The sequence below is a fragment of the Mesocricetus auratus genome, unplaced genomic scaffold (genome assembly GCF_017639785.1).
Source record: "Mesocricetus auratus isolate SY011 unplaced genomic scaffold, BCM_Maur_2.0 Super-Scaffold_100010, whole genome shotgun sequence".
Classification (NCBI taxonomy): Eukaryota; Metazoa; Chordata; class Mammalia; order Rodentia; family Cricetidae; genus Mesocricetus; species Mesocricetus auratus.
Genome location: NW_024429194.1, coordinates 69,258,552 through 69,274,235, shown reverse-complemented (window position 1 = coordinate 69,274,235; position 15,684 = coordinate 69,258,552). Strand labels below are relative to the sequence as shown.

The 15,684-nt window shown below is 36.3% G+C and overlaps 1 protein-coding gene across 1 annotated transcript in view; it reads left to right on the top strand.

Moving 5' to 3' along the window:
- Arid2 (AT-rich interaction domain 2) overlaps positions 1–15,684 on the top strand; it is a 120,239-nt gene that overhangs the window by 55,900 nt on the left and 48,655 nt on the right. Inside the window, exons 5-6 of the mRNA XM_040753911.1 lie at positions 5,357–5,575; positions 7,489–7,556. Coding sequence (XP_040609845.1) covers positions 5,357–5,575; positions 7,489–7,556 — 287 coding nt within the window. The remainder of the gene's footprint in view (positions 1–5,356; positions 5,576–7,488; positions 7,557–15,684) is intronic.

Here is a 15,684-nt window from a genome sequence, read left to right as displayed (position 1 = left end):
GAAAGTCTGATTTTAAAAAATTGGAATATGGCTGATGGAGGTTCTAGTTTTCAGTTCTGGGAACATGAGCTGCGGACATGTGGATCAGTGTCTAGCATTTGGTCTACACAACGCAAGAGATGCTTAGCAAGATTGTGTTCTTTGCAAGAACGCAGTTTTATGCATTTACTCAGTCAGCCGTTGATTGGTACCAGTGCCAATCTCTAATGGGTAGCCCTTTGCTCATTCTTATATTTTGTTTTCATATCTATTTCCAAAGTTTCTTTCATGTATGATTTGCTTCTATTTCTTCCAAAATGAGTAATAACTGAAGAAGTAGAGTCCCTTCTTAATATCTGTGACTTCTGTTGGAAGAGGCTTTGTCATGTGCCTATTTAAATAACTGAGATGAGGAAGGGGCATTGAATGCAAAGCAAACCATTAAATGTGCTGTGAGTACTGCCTTCAGCATCCTGCCCTGATATCACTGGATGATGAACTACAAGCTGTAAGCTGAAATACACCCTTTCCTCCTAGATTGATTTTGGTCACAGTGTTTGATCGTAGTAATAGGAAGCAAACTAAAACATTCTCTTTTTGTTGCTTTGTTTTTGAGATAGGGTTTTGCTCTACAGTCATGCTTGACTTGAGGTTATGATCCTCCGCCCTCACTCTCCCAATTGTTAGCTTACAGCAGTGTGTGTCACCACACCCTTCTATCTACTTTGTTAAATTATATTCCCTAGATCTATCTAATCAACATGAATTAGCTTTGTTTTACTAAAACATTTTAGCTTTAAGAAAGGAGTGAAGTGTTGTTTGCCATCCTTGGAAGCTTGTGCTGAAATTGGTGGAGCTAGACGTGCTCAGAAGCCTGCAGCAGAACTAGCTAGGTTACATATTGTAGAAATAGAAGGCTCATCAACCTGGAATGTATCTTGCAACCAGTCTTTTCTCTGTACTGCCTGTCAGCTCCCAAATAACCACATAGAGACTTCTTAATAATTATGAAAGCTCCTTAGTTTAGGCCTGTTTCTAACAGCTCTTATAATAACGTAAATTAATCCATATTCTGTAACCTATGTTCTTCCATGCACTCATTACCTCGTCTCCATTATGTCCATCCTACATACTCCACATTGACTGACGACTGCCTTTCTTCTTTGCAGAGCTCTCTCTCTCTCCAGAAGTTCCTCCTATACCTCTTGCCTGGGTATTGACCATTTAGCTTTTTATTAAAGCAGTCACAGTGACACATCTTCACACAGTGTAAAGGAATATTTCATAACAGTATCTGCTTTGTTGTTATGGGAATCTGAACAGTTGCATCTTAGATGTGCCATATTTGACAAAATCTCCACAAAGGATTCTTAGAGAGGAAAGAACTAAACTTTCTCTTCAGATTATAAAATACCTAGTTCACACTGAAAAGAATTGGTGTTTCAGAACATTTAGGAATTTTGAGGTGCTTTTATTTTTATTGAAAGATAATGAAACTTCATAATAATATTATACCAGTGACCATAATTACCGTCAGTATGAAAGCCCTTCACTGATGATTCTTTTTAAGTTGTCAGTAGGAAAGTTGAGTAAACTCCATTGTGTTTTTGTTTTGGGGTGTGTGTGTGTGACATTACTTTGTAATTAATTAATACTATTTCAAAATTTTTATTTTGGACTGAGGGCCTAAATAAAAGTACTCAAGGACAGAGTATTCACTCGGCATATGAGAAGGCCTGGACCCCTTTCCCGTTATCCATAATCAATCCCAGATGTGGTTGTGTACACCAGAACTCCAGCTGGCCAAGTCAGGATGACCCTGAGTTGGAAGCCTATCTGAGCTACATAACAAGGCCTTATCTTAAAAGTAAAATTGGAGTAGGAAGATGACCTGATACTTAAGTGCTTACCATGCAACTATGAAGGCAGAGTTTCAATATCCAGAAACCCACCCAAATGCATAGCAGCACACCTGTAATTCCAGCCTCAGAAGACAGAGATGGGCTCTCTAGAAGTGTAGACAAGCTCTTGGCTTGATTGAAGGTCTTCCTGGGTGACTACGGTAGAAGAATGATGGAGGGTGATTCCTAACATCCGTCCCAGACCTCCCCCTGCCCCATGTAAGCCCGTGCACATGACTGTCATAAATTCAGGGAACAGGTGTCTGAATTTGCAGCGATAAGACTCTTTATCCCAGTGTCTTTAATTGTAGAACATGTTGAGAAGTTTCTGTTTTGAGCATTTGGATTATTTACAACTGATATCAATATTTTCATTTGAATTATGCAGAGATTTTAAAGGTGTATGTGGGTGAAGGTTGCCAAGGAGAAAATCCAGGCAGGACTTTGTGCATGTTAGACAAGTGTTCAATGACTGCACACCTAGCTTTTTTCTAACCTTAATATGTATGGAAATGTACAGAAGACAACTCAGAGAAGATAACCCATTAAAATTAATAGAACTCTACTGTTTTAGAGCTAGTCAGTGTTACATTGATTGTTGATTAAATGTTCCCTAATCAAACAGACATTTGGACTGCAATTGTAGTCACTGCCAACATTATTAGAAAGGATATCCCACAGAATCCCTGCAAGAGACATAAAAACAACCTGCTAGGAGGACTCCTATCTTTTCTCTAAATTGAAAACAAAGAATTGGTTGCCTTAGATTTAATTTTTTAACAGTGGTGTACTTCAGTATACTTTAAATCAAGATTCTTAAAAATAAATTGCCAATCTCATGCAGAAATAACATGGCTTGCTGGGCAAGGAAAGGAAGACCATAAGATCTGTGGAGTATTGTTTTGTTAATGAGACTACATTCTAGTAGTTGTCCAGGTTGGTTTGAAACACTTAGACTGAGATAGGCCTTCTGTCCCCAGGGTTCCAGGTGATTGGGGCTGTGGGTGTATAATACTCCTTTTGTCTTCTGTCTGTCTTTGAAAGGGGTTTGTCATGGCAGGTGTAGGTGTTAGATGATAATTGAAATGGTCTGTTCTCTCCGTCATGTGCAATCCAGTCATCAAAACTCAAGTCATCAGGCTTTGCAGTACAAACCTTTACCTGCTGAGGCATCTTGCTAACCCCATCTAGATTTAATGTCCTTTATTTTGTCATGCATTCTCTTTAGGAATCTTTACCAACCGAGTATGATTAAAAGATACTTCCTATTTGTTTGTTGTATGGTTACCAAAGTTAATTGATAAGAATGGATAGATTCTTATTCTTCAGTAACAAAGTAATTCCAAGATTATAGTAACTTGAGGAAGTGTATCAGGTATTTTCAATGTGAATTCCAGGTTTATTTCCTTTCAGGAGGTTTGGGTGACAGCACCTACAAAATTAACTTTGCTTCTCATCATCAGTTACTCTGCATTATAGAAACATGAAAATCTGCTCCTGTATCTCTAGATATTTGCCTACTTTTTAAGGTATTTGAGAAATTTCATTCATCAAAGTTATAAAAAATAAGCTTGGGGTGTAGACCAGAGGTTTGCTCTGGGTGTTTTCCTTCATCATTTTCCACCTTGATTTTTGAGACAGGATTTCTGATTGAACTGAGCTCAAAGTGAGCAAGACTGGCTGGCCAGCAAGCTTCAAGGATCTTCTTGTCTCTGCCTTCACAGTGCTAGGATTACAGTCATGACACTGTGGCTGTTTTGCTTTGCTAGGGACTTGAAATCAGGTTCTCCTGTTTGTGCTGCATAAGCACTGACCACCTGAGGCATCCCCTGTGAGCCAGTCTGCCATGTGTTATTGTTCAATGCTAGAAATTTCAAAAAATCAGTGTCTTGGTCATTTGTAACTCGTTTGTTACACACCTCACCATTATTAGTGATGTTCCTAAAATATTTTAGAATTAAAGAGGTGTCTGTTGGATACTAATGTTGAGCCACCTATGGTAGCATACATAATCCTAGCATTTGGAAGCTTCAAGCAAGAGAAATGTTAGTTCAGAGCCAATTTGGGACAACACATTAAGACCACATCTCAAACCCACCACTCATAAATTATATTTTCTGTTCAATATGTAACAGTAGATTTTTACTTATATTTTATAGAGCGCTCTTTCTGGAGTGTTAGTTTTAGAGTTTGTTGTTACTTTATACTTTTAAGAATATAACTAGTTCTGAAGTATTCTGAAATGTTTGATCTACACATTTCCCAACTCTTACCTTCTTAGACTAGTGACAGCCTTATTTGAAAAATTGTCTTAGGGTATTTGTCTTGGGTCGTGGCTGCCAGAGCCCAGATGTGCTATGATTGTGTACTCTCTGTTTGCCTGTAGGCCTATCTGCTAATCCTCAAAGTTTTGTTAAGTAGATCACACAGAAAATCATGTTGTTTTTCTTTAGGAAATTGTTTAGGCCATAAAAACATGAAACATAAAAGTAAAAACTTAAATTAAGATTCATTAGAATTAAGACTTCTCTTTGAAACAGTAAGAACACAAGCCAGCTGGGCAGTGGTGGTACACATCTTTAATTCCCAGCGTTCAGGAGGCAGACACAGGCAGATCTCTGTGAGTTTAAGGACATCTAGGGAACACAAAAAGAACACAAGTCACTCAGAATCATTTGAACAAATGATTCTTATTCAAGATATTAATACCGATAAATGCTCGTAAGGATGTGAGCAAAAGGAATGTTGGTGCAGTACAGATGAGAGTGCAAATGTGAAAAGTGGGTTTGCAGTTTCTTAAAAAGTTCAGATTCAATTTGTGTGTGGCCCAGCACTTCTATATATTTAGCCAAGAAGAAATGGGTTGGTCCCCCAAAGAGTTTCTCACAGGAATGTTTATAGCAGCTGTAGTTGTAGGTGGGTATCCCAAATAGAAACAGTAAAAATTCTCTTCCTTTGGGGCATAATGAACTATGTCTAGAAAGAAATGAATTACCAAGTCACATGTCAATATAGATCTCAAGTATTTTGTTAAATGAAAGAAAATAAATAAAAATGCCTGTGTGTTGTCCAATTCCACCTATCTGATGTTTCAGAATAAAGTAAAATCCTGAAACAGAACACAAGAACATTGGCATAATAGCAGTGGCACAAAGGAGCAGAATTGCTGCTATGTCTGTGCTCGTGATTAGACAGCTGCATGTACTTTTAAAAACTTTTTAGGGTTCTAACGCTAAAAACTTGCTTTTACTGTAACCTCAGTAAATCCAATGAAATAATGATTTGTATGGCTTTGTCAGTGATGTCCAAGAAGGTAAGTGTAGTTTTACATTTTAATATTTAGAAATGTAATTTTAAGCAATAAGCCTGAAAAGTCAAGGAAATGGGAAAGTTTTAATGAGCTTATAGTCTATGCTGAAGAAAGAGAGAGGAAGCCACAGGTGTGGTTAACTTACAGGTTTTCTTTCTTTTATTAGATTATCTACGTCAAAGTTATGGGTTATCTATGGATTTTAATTCGCCAAATGATTATAATAAACTGGTGCTTTCACTGTTATCTGGACTCCCAAACGAGGTGGACTTCGCTATTAACGTGTGCACTCTCCTGTCAAATGAAAGCAAGCACGCCATGCAGCTTGAGAAGGACCCCAAAATCATCACCTTACTTCTTGCTAATGCTGGGGTGTTCGATGACAGTAAGTTTTAGCAAGCTTCAGACACACTGCTAGAGAAGCAATTGAGCTTTCTCATAATCTCTAAAGAGAAAACTGTCACTAAGGCACATTTGCTGTATGTATATAGAGAATTTACAGTAGTGTTTTAGGGATTTGTGATTTTTATTTTTACCTTTAAGTAGTCAACAGTTTGCAAATGAATTTCTTTTAGTGTATTTTGATTCGTATCAAGTTGCAAACTTTACAAACTATTGTATTTGGAATAATCTAGCTAAGACTATTGGGAATTTGCCATAGACTTATTTTACATGAAGAAAAATAAAAATAGTGTATACATACATAAAAATTAGCTTCTTCCTCTGCCTGAACTATTTTAGTTACATGAGGAAGGAACAAAGATTGTGATTTCTGTTTTTGTTGTAACTTTAAATATCTAAATTTCATGTTTTTTTGGTGATATTTTGTTCTTTCAAATATAACTCATCATTTAACATAGAATGGAATTTGAAGTTGTTTATCCCTTTTTTGAAACTTTAAAACCAAAGCATTGTAAAAAACATTTGTTATTACATCAAAATAATATTAGTAAAGTCTTACTATCTGGCCATTAGATGGAATGTGTGTAAATAATGACTTACAACACATAGCATAAAAGTAACTTGACCAGTTTTGATGTCCAGTGCTGTAAGCATATTGTACTTGTAGTTCTGTGATCTAGAATGTTAATTTTGACAGATACTAATCATCTCAACAGCTAAAACAGTACTTTTATCCGGGTGTGTTGGCACTCCTGAGGAGGAGGCAGAGGCCATGGCTCTCCCAGCTTAACTCCAGCCATGACTGCAGAGTGGGACCCTGCCTCCAAAAGTTGTTAAGATAAAAACAAGCACTAACAACCCCAGTGGCTTTAGGGCTTGGCAAATAGCTTGCTTAGTGAGCAAAGTACTTGCCAAACATGGGGCCTGAACCAAGAATCCATATAAAGTTGGTGTATGACAGTATCTGCAGCCAGTCCTCCTGTGGCAAATGGGTGGCAGGGACAGAAGAACCTGAGGCTCACTGCCGTACATATTCAAACAAAGTGGAATGTGAAAATGACACAGTGTGGAACACACACGCATGCACGCACACACACACACACTCTATAGTAGTATTTAATCTATTATTTACTGCAATTATCTTATAGAGAATTTTCCTTATGGATTTTTTTATTGGCATTGTTTACAACAAGTGTCTTGCTTTGTGCTTTATGTTTTTAAGGTGTGAATCATACAATTGTTTCTGAAATCAGTATGGGAATTTTTAGTGTTGGCAGCCTTGCACTCCATAGCAGCGGGATCTGTTTAGCTCTTTACTGTGTTTCCTTCCCTACAAAAGGAAGCTTGTATTGGGATACTTTTTTTCTTCACTGTGTGTATATTTTTTTTTAAATTCGGGCACAGTTTTAAAGATTTATATTTAATTATCTGTGTGTCTGTGTGGTATATGTGCAAACAAGAGCAGTGTTCACAGTGACAAGAAGAGGAAGTCAGATTCCCTGGCCTGGAGTTATAGGTGGTTGTGAACCATCCTCCAAGGGAGCCCAGAACCAAATTTGGGTCCTGGAAAAACAATACGTAGTCCTGAAGTCAAGCCATCTAAAGTCAAGCCCACTAAAAAAAAATGCAGTTTGTTTTGTGTTACTAGAGCCTCATCTGTGCTCTATCAGTACAATATCTCCAGGTTAGAGTTGTGTGTTTTTAGTGTAGAGACATAAAATGTTTGAAGCTCTATTTAAAAGATTGTTGTTTACTGCAGTCCACTCTTATCTATACTGTGATTTTTTTAATATGAAATGATTTTTAGCAATCACAATATATTGAAATACAGTTTTGTTTTTCAAAGCTATATAATATTAAGAATGAAGGATTAATTGATTGCATTTGTTCTTTTAGCTTTAGGATCATTCTCTACTGTCTTTGGAGAAGAATGGAGAGAGAAGACTGATAGAGACTTTGTTAAGGTAATTCAAAAACTGAAATGCTCATGCATGGGGTGCATGTACTCAAGCTAATTGAAGTCAGTCGTTGCTGTCTTTGTATGCATGTTGCATCCTACTATTTTGTCTTTGGATGGATTGTTTTTGTACCTGGTTAGAGGCTGCAACTGAATGGAAACTCTTTAAAGGTGCTAGTGAACAGAAGTGAAATTCTTTTGTTCTTTAGTTTATTTTTAAGGTGATGAATATATAATAGTAGCAGAAAATATTTAGAGTTTTAAACTCCAATGATTTGGAGTTTTAGGAAATTTTATTTGTATATGTATTGAGTGATATACCTGCAAATAGAATTGCTAGATTACAAAAGCTATATATTCTATTGTTAGACACTGAGAAGTAGGTTATCAGAAAACTTGTATGATTTTCAACATCAATAAATCAGGGTTTCAGTTGTTCTTTGTTGCCAGAATTTCATATTGTTGGCCTCTGATTTTAACCATTCCAGTGACTATATGGTCTCATTCTGTCTGGGTTTTAATTTCAGTTTTCCTTCTGATGGCTGGTGAAAACTAAAATATCTTACATTATTTTGATAGCTTGCTTGGGGTAGTGCCCTTATTTTGTTCATTTTTACATTGAGGTTATTAACATTACTGATTTTTATAGGTCTGTATGTTTTTCTTTCTTTAAAGGTGTGCCTTGGTGGAAAGGAAAGGTGTTCCTTGGTCGGTCGGTCAGTTGGTCTGTCAGTCAGTCATTCTGTCAGTCAGTCATTCAGTTGACAGGGTCTACTCTAGCCAATACTTCTAGAACTTACTGTGTAAAGCAGACTGACCTCACTTGGAGCAGTTGTCTGTCAACCTCCCCAGTATTGAGATGTTGTGTGTGAGCCTCCATTGTCAGCTATATGTGGTGACTTAGTTTTAGTGTGGTCCAGCTCATACAATTCTTGCTGTAGCTTAACTTCGTGTGTGTGTGTGTGTGTGTGTGTGTGTGTGTGTGTGTGTGTGTGTGTGTGTGTGTGTGTGTTACAAAATTCTAGCTGCTTTTATGTCACAAATACATTGTAATTTTTTCCTATATGATCTTTCACGTTTACATATACAGTTTGTATAGCATTTGTATGTAAGTTAGGAATTGGTTCATTTTCTTGAATTTGATGCAGTTTTCCTCATTTCATTGCAGTTTCATTTTTTTCATGAATCATCATGAATTTGATGATTAGATAGGTATGGGTCTATTTCTAGACCTTGTCCTGTTGGTTCATCTACTTAGAGTTTGGTGTATCGCTGAATTTCTCTTCTGGAGAGATGGTTCTGCAGTTAGAAGCACTTGTAGAAGATCTGGGTTTGATTCCCAGCAACCACATGGTGGCTCACAACCATCCCTAATTCTGGTTCCAGGAGATCTGAAGCCCTCTTTTGACTTCCTTGGCACTAGGTGCACACATGGTGCATATACATATAAGCAGACAAAACATTCATATATCTAAAAACATTATAAATAAACTTTCAAAAATAGATATTCTGATATAGTTTTAAACTACTCATTTGTCTTTTGTTGTTTAGGGGTTACTGCCAAAGGTATGCTCTCTTTAATTTCATGCTTCAGTGTAGTTTGAAGCCTTGGAAAACAGGCTTTTCATATGCTTTGTTGGTTTCTAATATTGTGTGCATATCTTCTTTTCCTTAGGAAGCTATGTTCTTTCCATATTATAAAAAACCACCATGAATAGTCCTGTCAAAGTAGATACTAAATTCAAATAATTCTACATCTTTTTGTTTTACCAATATTCTAGTTATACAACTATACTTGTATTTTATTGTTGCTCTTTTGCTTTCTACCTTTCTTTTTCTCTGTTTTAATTTGGATCATCTCTTTGGTATTTTGGAGCCATATGACAAGATATAAGTTTCCTTGACTTCTGGAATTCCATAAGTGTACTTTTGGAATCTGTTTTTTTTTGTTGTTGTTGTTGTTGTTGTTGTTTTTTTTTCTTTTGAGACAGGGTTCTATTATACTGCTCTGGCTGGTCTGGAACTCCCTCTGTAGACCTGGCTTAAAACTCATAAAAATCCATTTGTCTATGCCTCCTTAGTAATGGGTTTAAAAGAATCCCATTTCTAAATGCTTTTGTTTTGTTTTTGTTTTGTTTGCTTGCTTGTTACTTATTCTTCAGTTCACTTAATCTTTTTCTAGTTGTGTCTAATATATCATTTAGCACATTTGTTAAATTTTTATCTAAGACACCATGTTTTAATTTCAAGGTCCCTTTTTTGTAATTTTATTTTTTTTTATTCTTTGGGATTTTCATACATACAATTAATATCTTCTTGTATTCCTTTTTACTTTAATAATTTGAACATGTGTGTATATTTATTTAAAAATATCTTTAAATAAATTTATTTAGTTTAGATGTAGTTTATGTAATACACATCACCTGGTATCTTAGTCACTGTTCTATTACTGTAAAGAGACACCATGACCAAAGCAACTATAATAAGAGAAAGCATTTACATGTGTAAAGGGAAGCCTTCCTGCCGCCTGTTCATTTCAGTCCCAAATGAACACACAGGAGGCTATATTAATTATGAAGCTGTTGGCCTTGCTCGTTTCTTACTGGCTAGCTTTGACTTAAGTATTTACCCCATAATTGTTAATCTAAGTATTTCTCTTACCGGAGAATAGTTCTGAACTTCTTACCCTTATCACAGCTACATCTTGACTCCCTGTGTTTCTCCTACCCAGAGTCCTCCTGAACTCCTCGTCCCACTATCTTGCTTCCCTATTGGCCAACAGTGCTTTATTGACATATACACAGGACTTCCTCCATCATACATGGGTGTTTGCTTACAATTTCAGAGGTTTAGTCCCATATAATGACAGGGAGCATGCCAGTATGCATGACTCTGGTAGCTGAGAACTACATCCTGATCTGTAGGCAAAGAGAGAAACTCTGGGCTTAGCATGGGCTTTGAGAACCTCACAGTTCACCCCCAGTGACACACTTCCTCCAATAAGACCCACAACTCCTAATCCTTCTAATCCTTTCAAATAGTGCTACTCCCTACTAACTAAACATTCAAATATATGAGCCTATGAGGGCCACTCTCATTCAAACCACCATACCTAGTAACCCGAGTAAAATATGTGAACCAAGAGTTACTGACTCAGTTGGTCCCCTATATTTCAGTCTTGTTTCATTTATTTCAATATTTTATTTGCTTGTGCTACCATGTTATATTTGCAAGACATTTAAACACAAATACTGTTCTAAAATCACTGCATTAGTGCCCATGGAAACTGAAGAGCAAGCCAGTGGTGAACAGCTTACTCAGAGCAATGCTTTATAAACCAAATCACAGGGATGCTGAGAATATTAGGCCTGTAATTTTCCTACCATCATAGAGTTCATTCCTAATTCCTTGTTCACAAGTAAACAAAGATCCCATCTCATATCCTTTACCCCCCAAAACACCATATCCGTTTGTTTATAGGATTGAATAATTTCCTTAATTCAGGAAAGTTGGTGCTTAAGTTATACAAAATATTTATATATAAAGTCACAGTAGGGGTAGTGCAGTTACTAATCATGTGCACACAAAGACATAAATGTTTTGGAGATTTGATGAAACCTACTGTTGCTTTTCATTTATTTCCCACTGTTCATACATCCTTCTTTAGGCTGTTTTCCTTGGCTTTAGTATATTGTACCTTCCTAACAAGTTAAGTCTTAATTGGTTGTCTGACGTATATAAATAAAAAAGTGGAGTTCCATCTAAGTACAATTTTAACTTCGTAATGCGTATTTGTGATGTCTTGTTTTCAATACAACCAATTCATTTGTAAGATATTTCCTTATTTCCCTTTTGATACTCTGACTTATTTAGAAGGGGATTTTTCTTGGTTCCCAGAAACCAAATAACTTTATTTTTCTGTTTACCTGATTCCTGGTAGCTTCTTGAATTTATATCTTGTTTACATTTATTTGGGTTTTAACCCCCAGGAATGAATTGTGTGTGTGTGTGTGTGTGTGTGTGAGAGAGAGAGAGAGAGAGAGAGAGAGAGAGAGAGAGGGAGAGGGAGAGAGAGAGAGAGAGAGAGAGAGAGAGAGAGAGAGAGAGAGAGAGAGAGAGAGAGAGAGAGAGAGAGAGAGAGAGAGAGAGAGAGAGAGAGAGAGAGAGAGAGAGGGTTCTTACTGTGTATTCCACTAGCATCAAACTCAAAATCTTGTCTCAGTCTCTGCATTGCTGCAATCACCTTGTTAGTTAGGATACAGGCAGACACCACATCTGGCTCTAAGTACTTTTAACTGTCCAAATTCTTTTTCTCTTTGTTTCCTTCTTTTTTTGTTTATTTGTTTGTTTGTTTTTCGTGACAGGGTTTCTCTGTATTGCTTTTGAAGGCTGTCCTGGAACTTGCTCAGTAGATCAACTAGGCTGGCTTCGAACTCAGAGATCTGCCTGCCTCTGCCTCCTAAGTGCTTGGATTAAAGGCATGCGCCATCAGCAGTTGTCCAAATTGTTACTCAACAAATAATTTGAAGTTGTATATCCTTTTCCTTGTTTATACTAGAGCAATTTGCATATTAGCCCATTTAGTAAATGTTTTTACCATGTCTTGGATAATGTACAATTGATATTGACGCACTATAAAAAAGTTAACTTGCTCTTTTTTTAGATTATCTGTTTAAGTCTTTCTACTATCTTATATCTTCCTATACTATATATTGTACTCTATAAACGATTTAGTCATGTTTCTCCACCCTTTTTATGTTTACTTTTCATTATTATTTAGTTCAAGATAGTTTATGATTTTCCTGGTGACTTTTGATTCTTAAGTATCATAAAAAATGCTTTTAATTTCTACAAAATAAATTTTTCCTAATGAGTTTTACCATCATCAGTCATACTGATTTCCAGTCATTATGTTGTTTTGAAGGATATGTTCTTTATGATTCAGGCCTCTTATATTTATATTTATAACGATTTGTTTCATGATCCAGTTCATTAGTGGTTTCTGTGTGCCTTATAGGATTTTTTTTATGCTTCCATGTTGGACATGGTGTCTATTAATAATTGGTATTCTGTGATTCACTGCAAAATGAAGCAATGAAATTACAAACTATTATATAAATGTTTATATTCGTTTTCAGTTCTCTCAGTTTATGCTTCATGTATTTGAACTTCTATAATTAATCACACCTATGCTTACAATTGTATGTTTTCCTGATGGATTTTTAGCATATCTGCTGATATTTCTTGCCTTGAATTCAACCTTGTCTCATGTACTTTGGCTGCAACAGCTTTTTTTTTTTTTTTTTTTTTTTTTGGTTTTTTGAGACAGGGTTTCTCTGTAGCTTTGGAGGCTGTCCTGGAACTCACTTTCTAGGCCAGGCTGGCCTCGAACTCACAGATATCCGCCCGCCTCTGCCTCCCGAGTGCTGGGATTAAAGGCGTGCGCCACCAATGCCCGGCTGCAACAGCTTTCTTACAGATTGTTATACTACAATTATTCCTTCCTCAAATTCATTGTTTCTTTTTGATGGCTTGTGGTTGGATCTTGACTTCTTCCTCTTCACAGAGTGCAATTTCTATCTTTAAATCACTATGTTTCAACTATGTACATTTCATGATGTTAATGATGTAATGGAGTTTTGCCTCTCAAATTTTATTTTCTTGAAATTTTGTTTGTGCCTCCATGTTTAAGAGATTTGTGTGTGCATGACAGTAGAGCCTTTGGGGTCTTGTCTCAGTCCTTTGAAGATGATACTTCACCGCTTATATTATTCTTGAGAAGTTGGTCAGCATTGTTATTGTTCTTATAGTTGTAATTTCTTTCTAACTGCCTTTGAGATGTTTTCTTTATTACTGATTTTTTAATCGAGTTGGGGTGTGCCTTATATTTTTCATTTCATGCCTTCCCTAGAGTTCAATTAACTTTGTGAATCTATGGTTTGATACTTTATGTGAAATTTGGAAAGTATTTGACAACTATCAAAGTATTTTCATTATATTAAACAATAACGTTTTATACATCTAATGTTTTTTTCTGGTTTTCAAATCTTTTATCCCCTGTGTACTTCATTATAGATTGTGTTTTTGTCAAGTTTTTATCTTCTCAAGAGGAGACAATCTTGTAATTTGTTTTCATTTCTAGTTAAAATTTTGAGTTTAAATTTTTAAAATTGAGATTTATGATGTGAGTGGTTGCTTGAATGTTATCTCTGTGCACCATGTGTGTAGTGCCGATGAAGGGGCGCAGATCCCCAGGAACCAGAGTTATTATGGATGTGAGCCAATATATGGGTGCTTAAACTTAACCTGGGTCATCTGGAAGATCAGCTAGTGCTCTTTACCAGTGAGGCATTTCTCCAGCCTTGTTTTAAAGTTTTCATTTGATTCTATTTTTATTATCCATTTTTTCCTTATCCATTGTGTTCATTTTTCTTTTTAAGGCCTTGAGTGTATTTGTGAATATAGATATTTTAAGCTCTTGTTTGTTTTTTAATCTTCCTCATTTGAAAACTAATCTTTTTTTAATTAATTTAATTAACTTTATTTTATGTGTATTGGTATGAACTGAAGTTATAGACAGCTGTGAGCTGCCATGTCCATGCTGGGAATTGAACCCAGGTCCTCTGGAAGAGCAGTCAGTGCTGTTAACCACTGAGCCATCTCTCTAGCCCCTTGAGAACTAATCTTGCTGAAACTTTTTTGTTTGTTTGGTGGTGGTTTTTGTTTTGTTTTGGTCCTGATAATGAGTCAGGTTTCCTAGTTTCTGTGTCTTGTAAATTTTTTTCAACTACAAGTATCTGTGCTTATTATATTGTGAATTCTACATTTGATGTCATTTAGAGAATTTTAACTTTCTTCTGGAAAACTTGGCTGTTAGCTGGTTTATATCTGTAATTGTATTGGTTTTAGCTTTGCTGCTCAAGGGTTTTTTTCTTTGTTTTCTTTGCTTTTTGAAGTCAGTTTTGTATCCCTACAACTGCACATCAGGTGGGACTGTGGTAGAATGCCTAGTATATGTGAGGCCCTGGGGATAATAACCTCGTAAGGAACAGGGTCATTTTAGTTTAAAGTTTTAGACATCCCAATGACATCTGAGTGGCCTTGGTACTGTGGTAATTTAACATATCTGTACAAGACTATATGGTTGAGCAAATTCACTCCCTTGTAGCCAGGAACTAAGGATGAGCACAGAGGAGCCAGTATACCCTTGGGAGCATGCCCACAGTGATTTAAGACCCTTTTACTAGACCTCATCTCACAAAACTCTGTAGCCTCCCAGTACCACCTTCTGTAGGGACCAAGTCTTGAGTACATGGAGATTCGGGAGTTTTGAAGACTGTAGATTGATCTTACCCAAGGTCTGGCATCTGTAGGCATTCTGTTGAATTAGCTAGGTTTATGTATCTTCGCTGTTCTCTAAACTTTCTATTGTACCTCTTTAGTGTTATCTCCACATATTTGCTTGTTGTGTGGAATTTTACCATGTTGGTTGTACTCGGTGGTAGACTCAGGCAGGTACCCTTCTGGATTTGTGGATGTCCCCTTCTACATAGCTTCATCTTTCCTAGAGATTGACCCTCAAGTGTTGTCTGCCTTGGTTTGACATAAGCCCTAAACAATCTGTTCATATTAGCAATCACTGTCTTTTGAGTTTCTATTATGTATATCTTAGCCTAGAAATAAAGTACAAATAGAATTGTGGGTGGCCAATGGACCATCATTTTAAACTCTTTATTTCAGTAGTCATAGTCTTAAACCACCTGCTGTCCAATCTCAACACTACTTTCCATGCATGTTAATTTATGCTCCCATAATACCAGTTGGTTAATACCAGTATTAATTGTTCTATTACTTACCTGGCCATAAGTCCCATCAGACCATTTCTGCTAAAATCTGGTGTTGATTACTTTTCTATTTCCTAAGTATTCTGGGTTCCACAAACTTCTGTCATTTTAAAGTTCTCTGTTCTTTTTGTCTATATGTATTGATGGTTTCTCTAAAGACAAATTCTTTTTAAGGAGTTTTACATTCCTGCACTTTTATTTAGTTTCTTTGAGATAATACTTCTTAATTCTGCAGCTTAGGACTTTAGTTTATTTAGAAAATGCTCTTCCCTTATCACCCAGCCCACTTTG